General features: G+C 46.8%; 1 protein-coding gene across 4 annotated transcripts in view; it reads left to right on the forward strand.

The window, feature by feature from the left end:
* PLXNA4 (plexin A4) overlaps positions 1–17676 on the forward strand; it is a 512377-nt gene that overhangs the window by 474154 nt on the left and 20547 nt on the right. For all 4 annotated transcript variants that reach the window (XM_063153651.1, XM_063153652.1, XM_063153649.1 and 1 more), the window contains exons 26-29: positions 7493–7596; positions 9969–10068; positions 13058–13248; positions 15722–15891. In XM_063153651.1, the coding sequence (XP_063009721.1) occupies positions 7493–7596; positions 9969–10068; positions 13058–13248; positions 15722–15891 (565 nt within the window). The remainder of the gene's footprint in view (positions 1–7492; positions 7597–9968; positions 10069–13057; positions 13249–15721; positions 15892–17676) is intronic.

Here is a 17676-nt window from a genome sequence, read left to right on the forward strand (position 1 = left end):
CAGCCACATCTCCTGGCCCATCTGGTGGTCACAGAGAGTAATTCCTGCAGATCTCAGGCCGGGTGTGGCTGGGGATTGTTCTGCTGTGAGGATGAGGGATGTGTCCATCATGAGATGCAGGAATTTTACCTGCACATTGTAAATACAGGGATTAACTGGATTCCACTGTGGTTCTGGGAACCAGAAGTGTGTGTGTGCGTGCAGGGTTTCAGCTGGAGCCTGACAATTCTGCATCCAGAATTGCTGCTGGTTTAGGAAATATTGACCTCTTCAAGACCAGACTGGACAGGGCTTGAAGCAACCTGGTCTGGCAGAAGCTAGAAAGGGGCTGGAGATCTCTTGCAGATCTCTTCCCACTCATTTTAGACTGTGATTCTCTATCCAACCCAATCCAGCCTGTGATTCTATGACCTCCTGAGGAGCAGAAAGTTCCAGAAAGTTGGCATGAGCATGTGCACCCCCTCAGAGAACAGGCTTGCCCACAGTGATGACAGACTGGCTAATGAGCAGCTCTGGGAGCATTGATGAGGCAGCTGGGGTGGGAAAAACAATTAAAATGTAAATAAAAAGCCCTTATCCTGTAGAAGATAGCAGCAATGCAGATAACAAGGTGAGAGGAGCATGGGTGAAACAGGAACAAGAGTGTAGCATTCACATTCTCTGAAAAAAATCCCTTTACCCAGGATTTTCTCCTGGGAAGCTGAGAAGCCTCAGAGAAAAAGGAAAACAATTCTTATCTCATTTGCTTCTCCTGTGTTTTGCTCATGTGGAATGTGTTTGGAGATTGTTTACCCACAGGTGATTGTTTCATTGGATTCTGCTGTGAGTTGTTTTCACTCTTTGGCCAATCAGTGCCAAGCTGTGTTGGGACTCTGGAAAAAGTCCTGAGTTTTCATTATTATCTTTTTAGCATTCAGTAAGTGTCCTTTCTGTATTCTTTAGTATAATTTAGTATAGCATTGCATAATATATCATATCATATCATATCACCTTCTGAGAACATGGAGTCAGATTCATCATTCCTCCCTTCATCTGGGGGGAACACAAATACAAGAGGGTTCACACACCCAGCCACAGCTCCATCCCAGCTTTTCCTCAAAGAAATGATGCTCCTTGGCACCTGGCATCCTTCAGAGATGCTGCAGGCAGCAAGGGGAGTGCAGAAAGCCCTGCTGGCCCTCGGGAACCATCCCAGAGCTCTCAGGATCAGCCTGCCCTGAGCTCAGGGGCTGGAGCAGAGCAGAGCAGAGCAGATGGCTGCAATCTGGCCTTGGAACCCGTGGCTTTCAAACAGCAGCATCATTTCCTGCTCCCATCACCATTTTCTGGGCTTTCTGTCCACGCTCAGGCCAGATTGCTCGCAAGGCAGAAAGCAAACAAGCTAATGAGTTGTTTTGAGCTGTTAAATGCAGGGTAGCTGCAGGCAGAGGGACTTGTGTGTGTGGCAAATGTCACAACGTTTGGCAGTTGCCCAGGCAACTCCTGGAGGGGGTTGTCAGCTGAAAGCCTTGATTTTGGACACCCTGAGGTTAGGTTTTAGTGCAAACCCCCAAATTGCAGCCCTCTGAGTAATGACTTCTTTCCACGGTGGTGATTTTTGTTATTATCATTTTTTAAAAGATCTCTCCCGCACATGAAGCACCCCATCTTTGGGAAGGCATCAAGGTGTGAGGGTCACAAAACAGGAATGTGGCTTCATGCCGAGGTGTTTGCTCTTCCCTGGGGTCTGGATGCTGTTTGGAAGGTGGTGCTGAGGTCAGAGGTGCTGGGAGGGAGCTGCTGGCTTGGCTTGCCCTCAGTGATGCTGTCCCAGGCTCATTGTGGACCATGTCAGGTGAGGTTTCACTGCCTCACCAGCCCTGCAGGGCTGGGATGTGGGTTCATTTAAGCTGGAAACATTTAAACTGGGTCTAATTTAGCATGCATAGAGTAAGACGGAGAGTTTGCATTCATCTCTCCTGAAGACAGGTTGGGAGAGCTGGAGGAGACCCCAGAGAGACTTCAGAGCAACTTCCAGGGCCTAAAGGGGCTCCAGGAGAGCTGGAGAGGGACTTTGGGCAAGGGCCTGGAGTGACAGGACATGGGAAAATGGTTTAATACTAAAAGAAGGCGAGTTTCAGATTAGATTTTAAGACAGGAATTCTTTACTCTGAGGGTTCTGAGGCCCTGGCACAGGGTGCTCAGAGAAGCTGTGGCTGCCCCTGGATCCCTGGAATGTCCAAGGCCAGGTTGGATGGGGCTTGGAGCATCCTGGGATAGTGGAAGGTGTCCCTGCCATGGCAGGGGTGGAATGAGGTGATCTTTAAGATCTTTCAACTCTAACCAATCTGTGATTCTATATTCACTCCATACAGGATGAAATATTTCTCTGTCATTTCCCAGCTCCGTGTTCTGAGATAAACTTGTGTTCCCATCCCTTTCTCCACCCCAGAAACAGAGCTGAGTTTCTCCTCTCTTCCTAGGCCTGGATCAGAGGGAGATGTAACATTTTCTGTAGGATTTGAGGTGCAGGGTGACATCTCCCCATCTTCCCTCTCCTCACAGAGTCACCCCCTAGCCAGGCATTGCTGCCTTCACCTCATTGCCAAAAGGCCCCTGGAATTTCCTTTTTCCCAGTCAAGTTGAACAGAAAGGTTGTTCCTTAAAAAAAAAAAAAAAAAAAAAAAAAAAAAAAAAAAAAAAAAAAAAGAGAGAGAAAAAAAGAGGCAAAGAAGTAATTCCTGCGTGCAATAAAAAGATACACTATCTGCTGAATGAAATATAAAGGCTTCACAGCAGCTGTCTCCTGAGTTTGCATTTACCACTGCTCCTGATTGGAAGGCTTGATAAAGTTAATGGGATTTTTACCTCCCTCCCCCTCTCCTCCCTCTCTCTGGAAGGTGGGAGTGTAACAAATTGGATTGGAGTGTGTCTGTCCTTTGTGCTGGATCCCAGCAGAGAGGGGACAGGGTGCTGCCAGCAGGACAGAGCTGACACTGAATGCTGTCAGGATGGATGGCAGGGTCACCTTCTCCCTCCCCATTCCCTTGCAGGTCTGTTTGGGACCCCCTGAGCTCGTGGAGAAGGGGAGCAGTGAGGCCAGGAAGAGCTGGGGACAACTGGGGCTCCTTTCCCCATCATTTCCCTGTCATTGCTCAGGGGCTCAATGAACTATCAGAGGTGGAGTGATTTGTGTTAGGGCAGGGAAATCAGGCTGCAAAACTGAAACTGGAGGCTCCAAGCCTGCCCTGAAGGTTTTCCTCCTTGTTTTATGCAGCCAGGCTGGCCCTGAGTCTTCCTCACATGACCCTTCCCTTCAGGAAGGCCAAGGAAAGGCCTCAGGAATCCCCTGAGCCTGCACAAAAGATTTGAGGAAACATCTCAGGGTGTCCCTAGAGCAGAGGGAAACCTGCTCTGAGCACCTTACCCAGCCCTGGGACACAAAATAAAGCCCGGGAACTATCAGAGGTGAAATGATTTGTGTTTGGGCAGGGAAATCAGGCTGCAAAACTGAAACTGGAGACTCCAAGCCTGCCCTGGAGGTTTTCCTCCTTGTTTTGAGCAGCCAGGCTGGCCCTGAGTCTTCCTCACACGACCCTTCCCTGCAGGAAGGCCAAGGAAAGGCCTCAGGGATGCCCTGAGTGTCTGCACAAAAGACTTGATGAAACATCTCAGGATGTCCCTGGAGCAGGGGGAAACCTGCTCTGAGCACCTTGCCCAGCCCTGGGATACAAATAAAGCCCAGGAACTATCAGAGGTGGAGTGATTTGTGTTAGGGCAGGGAAATAAGGCTGTAAAACTGAAACTGGAGGCTCCAAGCCTGCCCTGAAGGTTTTGGGTAGGGAAATCAGGCTGCAAAACTGAAACTGGAGACTCCAAGCCTGCCCTGAAGGTTTTCCTCCTTGTTTTGTGCAGTCAGGCTGGCCCTGACTCTTCCTCACAGGAAGGCCAAGGAAAAGGCTCAGGAATCCCCTGAGCCTGCACAAAAGATTTGAGGAAACATCTCAGGGTGTCCCTGGAGCAGGGGGAAACCTGCTCTGAGCACCTTGTCCAGCCCTGGGATACAAATAAACCCCAGGAACTATCAGAGGTGGAGTGATTTGTGTTTGGGTGGAGAAATCAGGCTGCAAAACTGAAACTGGAGACTCTAAGCTTGCCCTGGAGGTTTTCCTCCATGTTTTGAGCAGCCAGGCTGGCCCTGAGTCTTCCTCACATGACCCTTCCCTGCAGGAAGGCCAAGGAAAGGCCTCAGGGACCCCCAGAGCCTGCACAAAAGGTTTGGGGAAACATCTCAGGGTGTCCCTGGAGCAGGGGGAAACCTGCTCTGAGCACCTTGCCCAGCCCTGAGATACAAATAAAGCCCAGAATGAGGAAATCTGTGCTCAAAAACCTGTGCATCCCTCCCAAAACACGAGTGTGTGTCTCTCCAAAGGTGAGCCAGGGCAGAAAACATGCAGAAAACAGGAATATGCAGAGCCATGAAGGAGGGAGGTCAATGTGACACTGTCCCCATGACCCCATGAGGAAAGCACACAAGAAACACTCTGTGACAGCAGAATTGGCTTTGGCCTTGAGTGGGGCACTTCCTAAGAGCACCATTTCCCATCCCAGCCCAAACTTCAGCATTTTTTTTTGCTTTTCTAAGCAGTGTCTGGGAGCAGTTGGATGGCAGGGATCTGGCCGAGGTGGGAATGAGCAGAGAGCATCATCCTCAGACTCCACAGGGATGATGTAGATATAGTGGTTTATAATAGTTTATTGCATTTCTTTGTATTTGGTGTATGGTAGGGGATATGGTACACCCAATGTCATGTTCTTTAGTTTGGGTGCTAATAAGGTTGGTTTTGAAATGAGTTTTGTTGTTTGATTCAATTATTTTAGGGGTATTATATTTTTAAAGGACTTGTTTTTTAAGACCTAAGATGGTGTTACAGGCTATAGCGTGAGGTGTAGGGTAAGTCTCTAATTATTTTGTGGTGGTTTTTATTATTGTGAGTACAATAAACATTGTAAGTCCCTAGTGTTTACTTTGGTGTGTTTGGGGTAGTGTGATATAGTTAATTTATTAGGCTTTTCTATACTTATATTTGGAATATTGTCCGCTATTCTGTATGGCTTTTATTTGTTTGGTTTGTTTGATGGTAGTCTCACAGTTTTTGATAATCTGAAAAATATTGTTTATGGTTAGGTTTATTTTTTAGTCTTGTGCTGCTTATAGGTGGTGTCTGTACCTCCTGAAAGTTCCTGAGCTTCTTTCACCTTTAACATTTGTTTTTCACAAGAGTGTGTACAATTTTCTGGTAGCTTTTCCATCCCTTCCATAAATGCCTCCCATGCAAAGCCACCCAGCAGGTGAGGATGTGAGGGGCTGCAGTGGCTGAAGGGCAGTTCAGGATCAGTGCTCAGCCAACACAACCCCTGCTCACCCTCAGTGTCTCCAGCCAAAGTAACACCCAGCAATAAGCACAGTTGCTGACCTCTCCCTGCTAATTTCAATGAATAATAAAGGCAAGTGCAGCTTTCCCATTGCATTTTAATTATGTGATAAGAAAAGTGCTGAAACCAAAAGAAATTTGCAGCGGTCCTTGCATTTTTATATTGGGAAAAACAAACAAGGGTGGCAGGTGATGTTTCCATATCCAAGAGTTCATTTTAATTAACTCCTGCTAATGAATGGACTTTTAGATGTGGCTCTGGCTCAGCTGTATTTGGCTGGGTCACTTTGACTGAAATGTGACAACCAAGAATGGTCCAGCTTGAAAGCACAGGATGTTTTCCTTGCTTTAGACAAGTCCATGAGTCCTATGTGGGGAAAGCTGTAGCAATCCTCCTCAAGGCCCCAATATCTCAGAAGTCTTTTCTAACCTTAATGATTCTGTGAATTTATGGAAAGTTCTTCAAGATTTGAGCGAAAAATGGCACGCAGGGAGGTGAGGGGCTGCTCCAGTACTGCAGGATTCATCATTCCAGGGCAGAGCCTGGAGAAGTGGCAGAAGCAGGAGCCCTTCTGCCCACAAGCAGGTGCTGAAGATTTGTAAAATTTACATCCTCCATGGAGCAGAAGTTGGATCTGTCCCTGGCTTTTCCGCCCAGGTGTGCCCCTCCTATTTTTGCCTAATATCAAAAGAGAAAAACTTTTGCAATGGTGTTAAAATGGTAAAATAGAAAGCAGACCTTTATCTGGAATCTTCCAGGTGTCCCAGTGGTCATGGGTATACCCAGTATTGCCTTTCTACAAGTTTTATAGGTTTAACAAATTATCATATCTAACAAACATTGGCCAGTTGGAAGAGCAGTTGATTAGGTAATTTTCCCCCTGGATTCAGAATTCAGGCAATTTTACCCCTGGATTCTGCTCCATTGGATTTGATCCAGGGCTTCTTTGCCCCATTTCTTATTGTGTCTTCTCAGATTCTGACTGGAAAACAAAATGTTCTTCTTGTAGGTCCTCTCCTTGAAAATAAGACTAAACAGTATTTCAGGAATGTGTTAGAAGCTTAGCTTATTATTTTAAAATCTAAGAGGAAGGGCAGGAAAAAATCCTAGGAGCTAGGTAGCTATGGAATAGCAGTCTACAGAGTGATGAGTGATGTGCCCACATAGGTGTGTCCACGTGGATTCTGGGCACAGGGAGTGCCAGAGCTCTGTCCCTGGGATGCCATTTGGTTTTTCCTTTTTTTTTCCTATGTTCCCTGTATTGTTCACTCCTCACTCTCTGCAGCTCCTGAAAGGTGCCTGTGCCCAGCTGCCCCTGGGCTCTGTCCCCAGCAGCACTGGCACACCCAGAGCACACAGCCTGAGCTGGGCCAAGGGAAATCCAGCTTGGAGAGCAGCAAAAAGCTTTTCCAGCAAGGGGGAGAAAGTTCTGCAATGGCTGCCCGGGGAAGGGGTGCAGTCACCATGCCTGGGTGTGTTTAACCAGCCTGGAGGTGGCACTGGGTGCCAGGGGCTGGGCTGGGCTCCAGGGCCTTGGAGGGCTCTCCCAGCCTGGTCATTGTGGGAATTCTGTGAATTCACACATATATTGGTAGCTCTGTAGCCTATTGTATTTATGGCTAGTTTTCCCAGTAATTTTCCATGTCCTTTCCCCAGGCAGAAAGACAACACAAATCCCAGAGCCCCAAGCCCCAGGAGGTGCAGGGTCCCAGTGCTACCTTGGCTCTTCTTTGAGTTGCATTCTCATGGACAAAGCACAGCCAGTGCCAAGGGGGGCTCCAGAGAAGGGACTTGACCTGGTGGGGAATTGCATCACCACTTGTCCTCCTAACTGGTGCTTTTTACCTAAAACCTATAAAATCATACTCGTTGGACGTTTTTGGACATCTTTCCACAACTGCCCCTGAAGACCTTCAAATAAACATCAGCTCTTATATTACTAAATGTTGCTAAAATTGCCTCGAGTTTCATTTCCAGGTGGGCAAAAAGGCAACACCTGTCTCGTTTGTTTATTTATTTATTTATTTATTTATTTATTTATTTGGTTGTTTATTTGTTTGTTTGTTTCTCCTTGCAGAGTGGCGGCAGGCAAGCGGGGCGAGGATGATCCTTCAGGATGAGGACATCACCACCAAGATAGAGAACGACTGGAAGAGACTCAACACGCTGGCACACTACCAGGTATCTGTGGGAGAGGGTGGGCAGGAGTTGGGTCTTCTTTCTGCCAAAGCAAAAAGCAAAATATTATTGTCTTGCCCACAGAAGTGGTGGAATCAGCGCTCCTGGAAACGTTGAAAAACTTGTGGATGTGGCACTTGGGGACGTGGGTTGGTGGTGGCTTTGGCAGTGCTGGGTGAACAGTTGAGCTCGATGATCTTAAAGGTCTTTTCCAAACTTAATAATTCTGTGGTTTTTATTGTGCTAAGATGCAGAGGTAAAGAGAGGTTGAGTGGGGAGTAACTGGGCAGAACCCCCGTGTTGAGCACATCCCTCCTGCCCTTGTCCCAATTATCCTGAACAGCTCTAGAGAGGAACACAAGGGTAGAAAAAAATATCTTTTTTCCCTCTCAAAGGACGCCCCTGGTGAGTGGAGGGGGTGAAGAGGAGATGAGGACAACATGAGCTAACAGTTCTCATGCAGACAAACAAATCCAAGGCCTCTCTTGCCCCTTTTCCCAATGTTTCCATGGCCTTTTAATGCAGGCAGAGTTCAGAAGGATGGAAAAAGGAAAAATGGAAAGAGGGAGGCTTGGTGACTGGAAAAGGGAGGTGGAAAACAGCGTGGCTGGAGAGCATGGAGCAGTGGAGTTGTTATTACAAGGAACTTTTTGATCTTTAACCTGGTCCAGGTGACCTGCTCTGCTTCCCTTCCTCCCTACATGACCTGAAATTCATAATAGAGCGTTAGAGATGTCTGAAAATGTCTTACACAAGTGGTAGATTTAATGAAAAAAAGTGAAGTTTTGGTCAAAGTCTTCTCCCTTGCAAAAAAAAACACCTACAAAAAAGACCTCATTAAATTTAATCCGATGCTGACAATTTTGTCATTTCCTCCATCACACCTCAGCAACCTCTGTTTCATAACAAGATTATTTTCTCTTGTCGCTTAAGAGCTGAGCTGAGGAGGCAGCAAGCAATAATTTGAAAAGGAAACAAAACTTTTACTTCAGATTGATTGAAGCATTGCTGGCTGATTTTGATTTGATTTTTTTTTTCCCCAGACAGAGCAAGGACGTTTCCTGCTTTATTTCATCAACAAACCAGGCATAATTTTCTTCCCTCTCTGTGCTTTTTCCATGTTTTCTTTGCCTCAGGCAATGAGCTCCCAGCTGTATGATGAGCTGGGCCAGGTCCTCAGGAAACATCATTTTCCTGGCTGTCCTGGAGGCTGACACAGATCATGCTGGGACAGACACTGAGATTGCCTTTGCCTCAGTTTCCCCATCTGTGGTGTGGGGCTAAAACTACAAAGAGCCAATAATTGCCTTCCCTGGTAGCTGAGGGGCTATTTAATTAGCCTCTGCAGTGCTTTGAAGATGAAAAACTCCATGCAAGTGCTAATTATTATTATTATTATTACACAGACAAGAGTTAGATGTCGTTAGAAGGGATTATTTCACCCATCTCCTCTTTATGATGTCTTATTTATCACAGATGTTCCTGATATGGCTCTTTTGAGCCACGGGCTTGTTAACATCTCTGACATGGGACCCACATGATTTGCCTTGTTGTAGAAACAGAAAGCCTGGCTCCTTTAAAAGAGTCCTGTGGTCCCTCAAAACATTGTCCCATGACATCCTGGACATCAGCCACTCCAAACCTGCTGCTTTTCCACCCTCTGACACCACAAAGAGAAAGAAGTTGTGCTTGTCCCTTCAGTCCAGCAGCGCCTTTGTCACAGGGAAGGGTGACAGGATCATAGTGGAAAATTGTAGACAGGAATTTTTGAACCAGGCACCCAGATGTCACCTGCAATCCAGGAGGAAGGAATGGAACATTTCACATCAGTTTTATCATCCTAATGGAACAGCCAGGCCTGTTTGAAGTAGCTCAGATGATTTTATTATTCTCATGTTCCTTCTCTGCCTAAGAGCTTCCCTGGGATGAACCTATTGTCAGATTTACTGGGGTTAATGCAAAAACCACCCCTGGAAGTGTTTTAAAGGCCTCTGGATGTGGCCCTTGGGGACATGGCTTAGTGGTGAACACAGTGGGGCTGAGTTAATGGTTGAACTCCATGATCTTAAAGGCCTTTTCCAACCTAAATGACTCAGTGACTCACACTGTTGTCAGTGGGCTTTGAATCAGGGCCTGGATGGAGCAGAATCTGTTTGTCACCACTTGTCCCTTTGTCCAAGTGCAGATTCTGGCTGTGTAACACCAGCTTTTGTCCCTTTTTATTACTAGACCAACTCAACAAAGCAAGAAATCGAACCTTTGAGCGTAAACTGTGCCCTGGCTACAGAGACACTGATTTGCAGCTCATGCTGCCCTGGGCATGGTCCTCAGCCACTTTTCAGAAGTCTATTGACCCAGTCATTTTTGTAATGCAGGTCCCAGATGGATCTGTGGTGGCTTTGGTCTCCAAGCAAGTCACTGCCTACAACGCAGTCAACAACTCCACGGTGTCCCGGACCTCAGCCAGCAAGTATGGTAAGGGTGTGTGTGTCTTGGGTTCCTGTGGTGAAATGACCCCCAAGGTGTTAGAAAGTCTTTTCTCCCAGCTCCACAACCAAAGAAGAAGTCAGGATTCCTCAGCTCTGTTTTTCAAGGTTGTTTATTTTCTCTTATCTATTCCATTCTTTCTCTGACCTGCTGAGATCTGTCCAGCAGGTTGGGTTGTGGCACAGTCCCTGCCCTTGGAGTGGTGTTGGCTTTTTATACTAAGAACTGCCTGTATTTTATTCACAATAATTTTCCAATCCCTATCACCTATGTTAGACAGTCTGTCTCTTCTCTAAACCAATCCAGAAGTGTCACCATCACAGCAGAAGATGGAGGACAAGAAGAAGGAGAAGAAGGACAGGACACACCCAGATTCCTCCATCTTGCCTCTTGAACCCCCATTCTAAATCCCCAAAATTCTACTTTTTCACCCTGTGACAAATTCACTATCATTCTACTCACACTCTTGTGGCTTGTAACTCCTCACACAAAGTTGGTAATTGTTTCCATGGGCTAAAATGAAAGGCACAGGTGTTTGTGACTCTGTGCCAGGGTCTCTGAGCACTGGGAAGAGATCCCAAATGTCACAGTGGTCACCAGACTCTAAGCACCAGCAGGGACAATGATGGGCAGATGATTATTTGGTGAAATTAGGCAGGAGGGGAGGATTTAGCCATCTGAAACTCTGGCAGCTCATTCAAAGTGTTGGTCCAAGTGGTTGGGCTGCTCTTGGGAGGTTCTCCTCCCTCATTAATGAAAGGAGGAGTCTGTATAATTAACTGCCTCCCTCTTAGATCACCAAATGTCACTCTTTAGAGTCTGAGGTCTTTATCAGCAGCTCTCAAGGCAGTGGACTGTTGTTCCCACTGTCCCCATGAGACAGCAGAGTGACACAGTTGTGGAAGGGACACCAGGTGGGAACTCCTCTGCAGGGCCGAACAGGGACCTCCTGAGTTTCACCACACCTTCACACCTTCCTCCCTGCACTAGAATTGCATCCAGCCTGTGTCTCACTAAGGTGATGCTGGACAGCAAAGCATAACATCCCTGATGCACAACCGGGGTGCTGCAGACCCCCCTCCAGCCTGAATGCTGCTGTCATATCACTTTATTCATATTTTTAATTTATGGAAGCATCTCCAATCCTCCTTACTCCCTTTATCTTAAAGGAAAGAGCAGTTACTCAATGTCCAGAGGTGCCCCCTTCCACTTTCTCCAAGGACATAAATGATCCATGAGGCCTTATTAATATTCATCCTCTTTGCCATGTTGTTGCAATTACTGAAAGACACAGTGACCTTTGGAAAGGAAGATTTGAGGGGGGTTAATTTCTGTTGGATTTCTTTAATTCTTTTGCCATTTGATTTTTTCAGGAGGAGGGAATAGGGAAGGAGGCAGGGGGAGGAGAAGATGTGGTGGGTCAAAAAGTGATTGTTAATTGCAATTAAGAAAACAGCATCCAGAGAGAAAAAGGATATTCCATCTGATAATTAATATGTAGAGATTGGTATTGCATTAATGAGGCTGATTCAGATCTTGCTACAGAAAGGTGCAACACTTCTGATAATTATGGTTGGAAAAGGCAACATTGCTAGAAGGTCAGGGAGAGGGGAATGCCTTGTGCCATCACACAGAGGCAAAGAGAGGTAAAATTTGGAGCCTAAAAGTATTCTTGGAAAGGAAATTTGTGGATGTCCACCTGGGGTTCTGGCTGATTTCTGCCAAAACAAGATTTTGGAGCAGGGAGTAAGGAGGATGGCTGGGCAGGAATTGTTTGCTTTGATACCGAGGGAGGGAGGGGAGGCAGCTCCTTCTAAATCTGGGGATAAGGAGCTAAATAGGAGATCACATTAGAGACACCATTATTTTTATGTTAAGCAGCATGGCATGGCATGGCATGGATAAAATATGGGAAAACCAGTCACGTAATGAACTGGTTACCAAAAGGAACTGGTGCTATACCCTGAACCGAAGTGTCTGACAGGGACAGTGACACTTGCCAGGGAGCACGAAAAGAGATAAAGATTATAGAGAGCTGGAAATCAGTGTTTGAACCTCACTTAATTTAGTAGTGTAGACATTGACATCGCACCTGGCTCTGCGACATCACACCTGCCTCGTGGTTGTTGAGCCAACCACACGGGCAATGCTTTGAAAAACGCACTTGGTGGCACGTCACAAACAGAATTCCTGAAAACCCCAATACCAATGTTATGAATATGAACAAGGCCAAACTTTCTCTGGAGAAAGAGGTTCTCGTTTATTAAAATAGCTACAAGGAACGGAGTACCCAGGATAAGCCCAGGCACCCACACAGCAAGCCAAAAACAGAACAGTGCGCTACCCCCAAGAGCACAGGGTTCTCCCCAGAAAACAAGTTTCCAAAAATAAGAACTTTGACCCAACTGAACTTCTGCCATTTATAGCCCCCTTTGAGTCCAGGATTGGTCCATTTTGGATCCACATGGTGGTTGGTCCATTTCCAGGCTTCTCGTTGGTCTTTAACGCCGTTCATTCTGGGCCAATCATTTCTGCAGGGCTTCGAATCATGGTCAGATCTTCAATCCCTCTTCAACCTCGTCTTGTCCCGCCAGACCACTGTTCCACCAAACCCTGGACCCTTCTCCTAGAACATTCTAATCAGCCTCCCCCCACTCTTAACATAATACAATTAATATAACATCATTAAAACAATATAATAGAACTATACACTGATTTAACATAACTAAACTTCTACTTGTAACACCAAGAGCTGCTGAGACACGTGGGGGACCCCTGTTTGTGTGTGTCTCTGCAGAAAACATGATCCGCTACATGGGCAGCCCCGACAGCCTCTTAACATAATACAATTAATATAACATAATTAATACAGTATAATTGAACTATACCCCAATTTAACATAACTTAACTTTTACTTATAACACCAAGAACTGCTGAGACACGTGGGGGACCCCTGTTTGTGTGTGTGTCTCTGCAGAAAACATGATCCGCTACACGGGCAGCCCCGACAGCCTCCGCTCGCGCACGCCCATGATCACCCCCGACCTGGAGAGCGGCGTCAAGATGTGGCACCTGGTCAAGAACCACGAGCATGGAGACCAAAAAGAGGGTGACCGAGGCAGCAAGATGGTTTCTGAGATCTACCTGACCAGGTTACTGGCCACCAAGGTATGTGGTGAGGGCAGGGGACAGGGCGGGTTTGAAAGCGAGGTGGAATTTCTTGTCGGAAAGAAGTGAGAGGCCGCTCAAAGGATGCCAAAGTTGGGTAAAAAGGGAGGAACAGAAAGGAAATAGAGCAAGGGGGGAGTTCTGAGCATGTGGAGAAGGAGCTTGAGCTTTGAAAGCAGAGTCCAAAAAGAGACACTGAAAAAGCAAGGAGGAGTAACAATCCAGGGCCATGAGATTGGTGGGGAAAGCACAGCAGGAGGTGCTGGAGTTGTCAATTATACTGGTTTGTAATTTGTACCAAAATTGAGCAAGCGAAGAGCCAGGGCAGGTGCTCAGAGCAAGCTCCAAAGATGTGTCGGGCCTCACAGTCTGAAATGGCTCCTATACCACAAAATCCTGAGTTTTGTGGTAAAAATCCTCCTCCACATTTTCCCTGGGCCAATAAAGACTCTTGTGCTGATGACTTGGAGAGGGTTACATTGACATTACAGTGAGACATGAAAACTCAGCATGCACAGAGAAAAAATACAGATGAAATCAAGCGGGGGCAGAGCAGGGACATCCTGACCTGAGTCTCCAAACACATCCGTAACTTTTTAATTTTCTGTCAGGTATTAATAGGCGCAAACACAATTCCATGTGCTCACGCAAATGCTGCCTGAATTTGCCCATATCAGAGACATTTCCATCACTAGTTTAAGTCCTACTTTCCAGATTTACCTGCTCATTTATTCCTCAGCTCATTTTGCCTCTGATGTCTGGCTGTCCCTGCAGCCTCACTCAGGCTGGCTGAGCTGCAGAGGGATTTGGAGGAAGGGCAGCTTTGTCTTTAGCCCCTGGTCCATGCCCCATTCCCTGGCATCAGGAGGCTTTTATGGATCACACAGCACGTGAAAAACGTCGAAAAAGGAAAGTGTTGCTCCCCAGGGCTCAGGCCCCAGCTGGTGTAGACCAGCAAGCATTGGACTGGTGCTGATTTATGTTGTCTGGGGATGCAGCCCCTACCCCACCACTGAACTGCTTTTGCTTTGTGTTCTGAGTCACAAACTCAACACTTGGGTTGGATTTTTTGTTAGGTGTTTTTTTTTATTGTTGTTGCTTTTTTTGTTTGGTTTGATTTTTGGTTTTTGGGGTCTTTTTTTGTTTGTTTGGTTGGTTTTTTTGTGGAGATATCTGGAAAGCAGCTGCAAAACCTGCACAGCAACAGAAAGAGTAGGAAGGTTGGAGTTTTATTGTTTCCCCTCTTGGGCCGAGCAATTTTCTCTTCTCATTGTGGCCGATGTAGGGAGGGAAGGAGAGAGAGCAGTTGCTGTAGCACAATCCCCAGGAAGACTTTGTTAAATTGACAATGATTTTTATTCTGGTAAATGCCTGACCTCTGGTACCCAAGAGCCTCTTCCCTAAAAGCCTCAAAGGTTTCTGTGGCATTTGTGAGGGTGAGCATGTAGAGAACTAATTCCCTGCAGGAACTGAACCTGAGGGCAGCTCTCCCATGTCAGACCAAGAGGATTTCCCCTCCTGAGCCCTTTCTGAGTCAGATGTGCTGCAGGGCTTTGTTCACCCCGCAGGAGTTCACACAAACAAAAAGGTGCCTCTGTTTGTTTCCCAAAGAATAAATCAGGTGGTGAATCAGCCAGAGACACCAGCTTTCTAATTAAGTGTTTGTTAGCTCTAGGTAAACTTGAGCCACTCTGGTGGAACCCGGGGCTTTGTTTCTAGAAAGGAGACATTTCTTCCCTAGGTCCTTGGAGAAAGGGCAGAGCTTTATCTTGCAGGAGAGGAAATTTTTCATAGCAGGGAATGTTTGTTGGAGATTCAGTTGATTTTTGGTTATTTTAGCAGCTGTTTATCCACACATAAATGCTCTGGTGACAGAGAAAACGTGTCCTGCCTGGTTCTACCCCAAACCCAGCTCAGATATTCCAGCTCCTCTCCTTCCTGCTAAAAGTCAATTGTCCTCACAAGGGTGACTCCAAGCTCTCAATCTGAGATTCTTCTGCCAGTGGGGAATAGAAGATGAGGAGGCCTCTTGGGAATTGAAGTTTGTGTTATTTAGGACACCGGTCACACATTAACCACCCACCTCTCTAGGTTCTCTTGTCCTTTTTGTCTCTGTGACACCTTCTACAGTCTTCTCTTCCCAGTTTAGATGCCCTGGGTGAAAGCCAGCCTGGAAAATGGCTAGGTTTTGTCTCATGGATGCACTAAAGCATTGAGGATGGGATGCGGAGAGAGGAATCTGAGTGGAAATGAGGTGTAATGGTTCTTGCCATGATGAACATTCCTGCTTAAAGACATTTGTATTGAAATTCTCAGGTCATGTCACATTTAACTGATATTAGAGAGCCCTCAATTTTCCATCACACCTTGATTTATCCACAGACATGCCCCGTTTTAGTGGAGTACCAAAATTAAACATCCTCTGCCCACTTGTACCTCATGCTCTTCTTTCCTTCTTTCCTTCTCCCACCAGGGCACCCTGCAGAAATTCGTGGACGACCTCTTTGAGACCATCTTCAGCACTGCCCACCGTGGCAGTGCCCTCCCCCTGGCCATCAAGTACATGTTTGATTTCCTGGATGAGCAGGCAGACAAGCACAACATCCACGACCCCCACGTGCGGCACACCTGGAAAAGCAACTGGTGAGTGAGAGAGACAGCCCAGCGCAGCCCAGCATGGATACTGGGCTGGAAGGAGGCCAGAGGGAAGTGTGGTTGGCATCTGGTTGCTGGAAGAGCTGAGGAATCTGGTGTGGGGCTCAAAGGATGAGGCTCAGTCTTGCCAAGTCAATGGAGAAGTCAGAAGATCCCAAAATCTAAAGGATCAGCACTTTTTGGCTAAACAGGTCCCAGTTTGCCCTGTATTACATGGAAATGGCAGGATTTGTGAGGGATTTGATGAGGAAAAATTAAGTTTTTAATTGCTGCAGTTCCCAGGCTCTGCATAGGAATATGCAGAATATCCCCAGGCTCACATAGGAATATCTAGGGAGGCATGGGAGAGTATTCAACACCACTGCCTTCATCTGCACTGGGTGTTTTAATTCCCAGCCCTATCTGTTTGCCAACACAGAGGTATCTCATACCAACTGAGAAATTTAAGGTACCCAAGACGTCCTCAGAGGATGTGGAGCACCCACAGGAGATTTGTGCCCTCCTGAGTAGAGGCCAGGAGAGCATCTCCAATGGTGCAAAGTATTTAAAGGATCTGGAGCTGGATGTGAGTGCTCTTTGGAGTGAGTAACAAAGGGTGACATCAGTGGCAATGTGTGACATCAGCCCCCTGCTGCATAGGAATATGCAGAAGATGCCAGAATATGGCCAGGCTCATACAGGAATATTTAGGGAAGAATGGGAGAATATTCAACACCACTGGCTTCATGTGCACTGGGTGTTTTAATTCCCAGCCCTATTTGTTTGCCCACACATGGAGCTGGATGTGAGTCTTCTTTGGAGTGAGTAACAAAGGGTGATACCAGTGGCGAAGTGTGACATCAGGGACAAAGTGTGACATCAGGGACAAAGTGTGACATCGGTGACAAAGTGTGACATCAGCCCCCCGCTCCAGCTCCTCATCCCTGCATTGGGACAGTGGGAAAAGCCAGGATCGGATCGGTGAAGAAAATTCTCCTTTCTGCTGAGTCTCCCGGTTGGAAAGAGCTCCCTGGGGAATGGCTCCCTCCCCTTCTCCTGTGCAAACACAGGGACTATAAAAGGAGCAGCAGAGGAGAGCCGTGGGGCTCCCAGCTCATGCATTTTTTCCTTTTCCCAGCCATGCAGTTGGCAGATCGTCACAGCGCCGGTGACATAAAAAAAGAAACCCCATGCACCAAAGAGGCTTTCAACTAATGAAACATTAGCATATTATTAACATTATCTGCGGCACTAATCTAAGGCTGATTGCAGCCACTCAGCCTAAATGAGCAGGAGGTTTATTTAAGGGGGGAGGGGGGAAGGCAGAGCGTGTGTGTTTGTGGGAGAAGGGGCAGTGTGAAGAAATCTGTTCAATCAGATCAAATTAACTCAAAGTCACATCACAGGGCTCCTTTATTCCCAGCCAGGGACATCGTCCCCTCTCCCCTCCCCACAGCCAGGCACACAAACACACACTCTGCTCCTCACCAAACACCTGCACAAGGACTTCTGCAAGGTTCACCCACCCACCTCATCCCCCTAGTGATGATTCTCCATTCCCAGCATAAATTCCCACAACCCCATCCTGTCTCATTGACATTTTTTACTTATTCTTCCCCGAGATCCTGTGGAACAGGCTGTCCAGAAAAGCTGTGGCTGCCCCATCCCTGGATTGTTCAAATCCAGGTTGGATGGGGCTTGGAGCAACCTGGCATAGTGGAAGGTGTCCCTATACCTGGATCATCTTTAAGGTCTCTTCCCACCCAAAGCACTCTATAATTCTGTGTTTTCCAG

Source organism: Melospiza melodia, chromosome 4 (assembly GCF_035770615.1).
Source record: "Melospiza melodia melodia isolate bMelMel2 chromosome 4, bMelMel2.pri, whole genome shotgun sequence".
In the NCBI taxonomy this organism is placed as follows: domain Eukaryota; kingdom Metazoa; phylum Chordata; class Aves; order Passeriformes; family Passerellidae; genus Melospiza; species Melospiza melodia.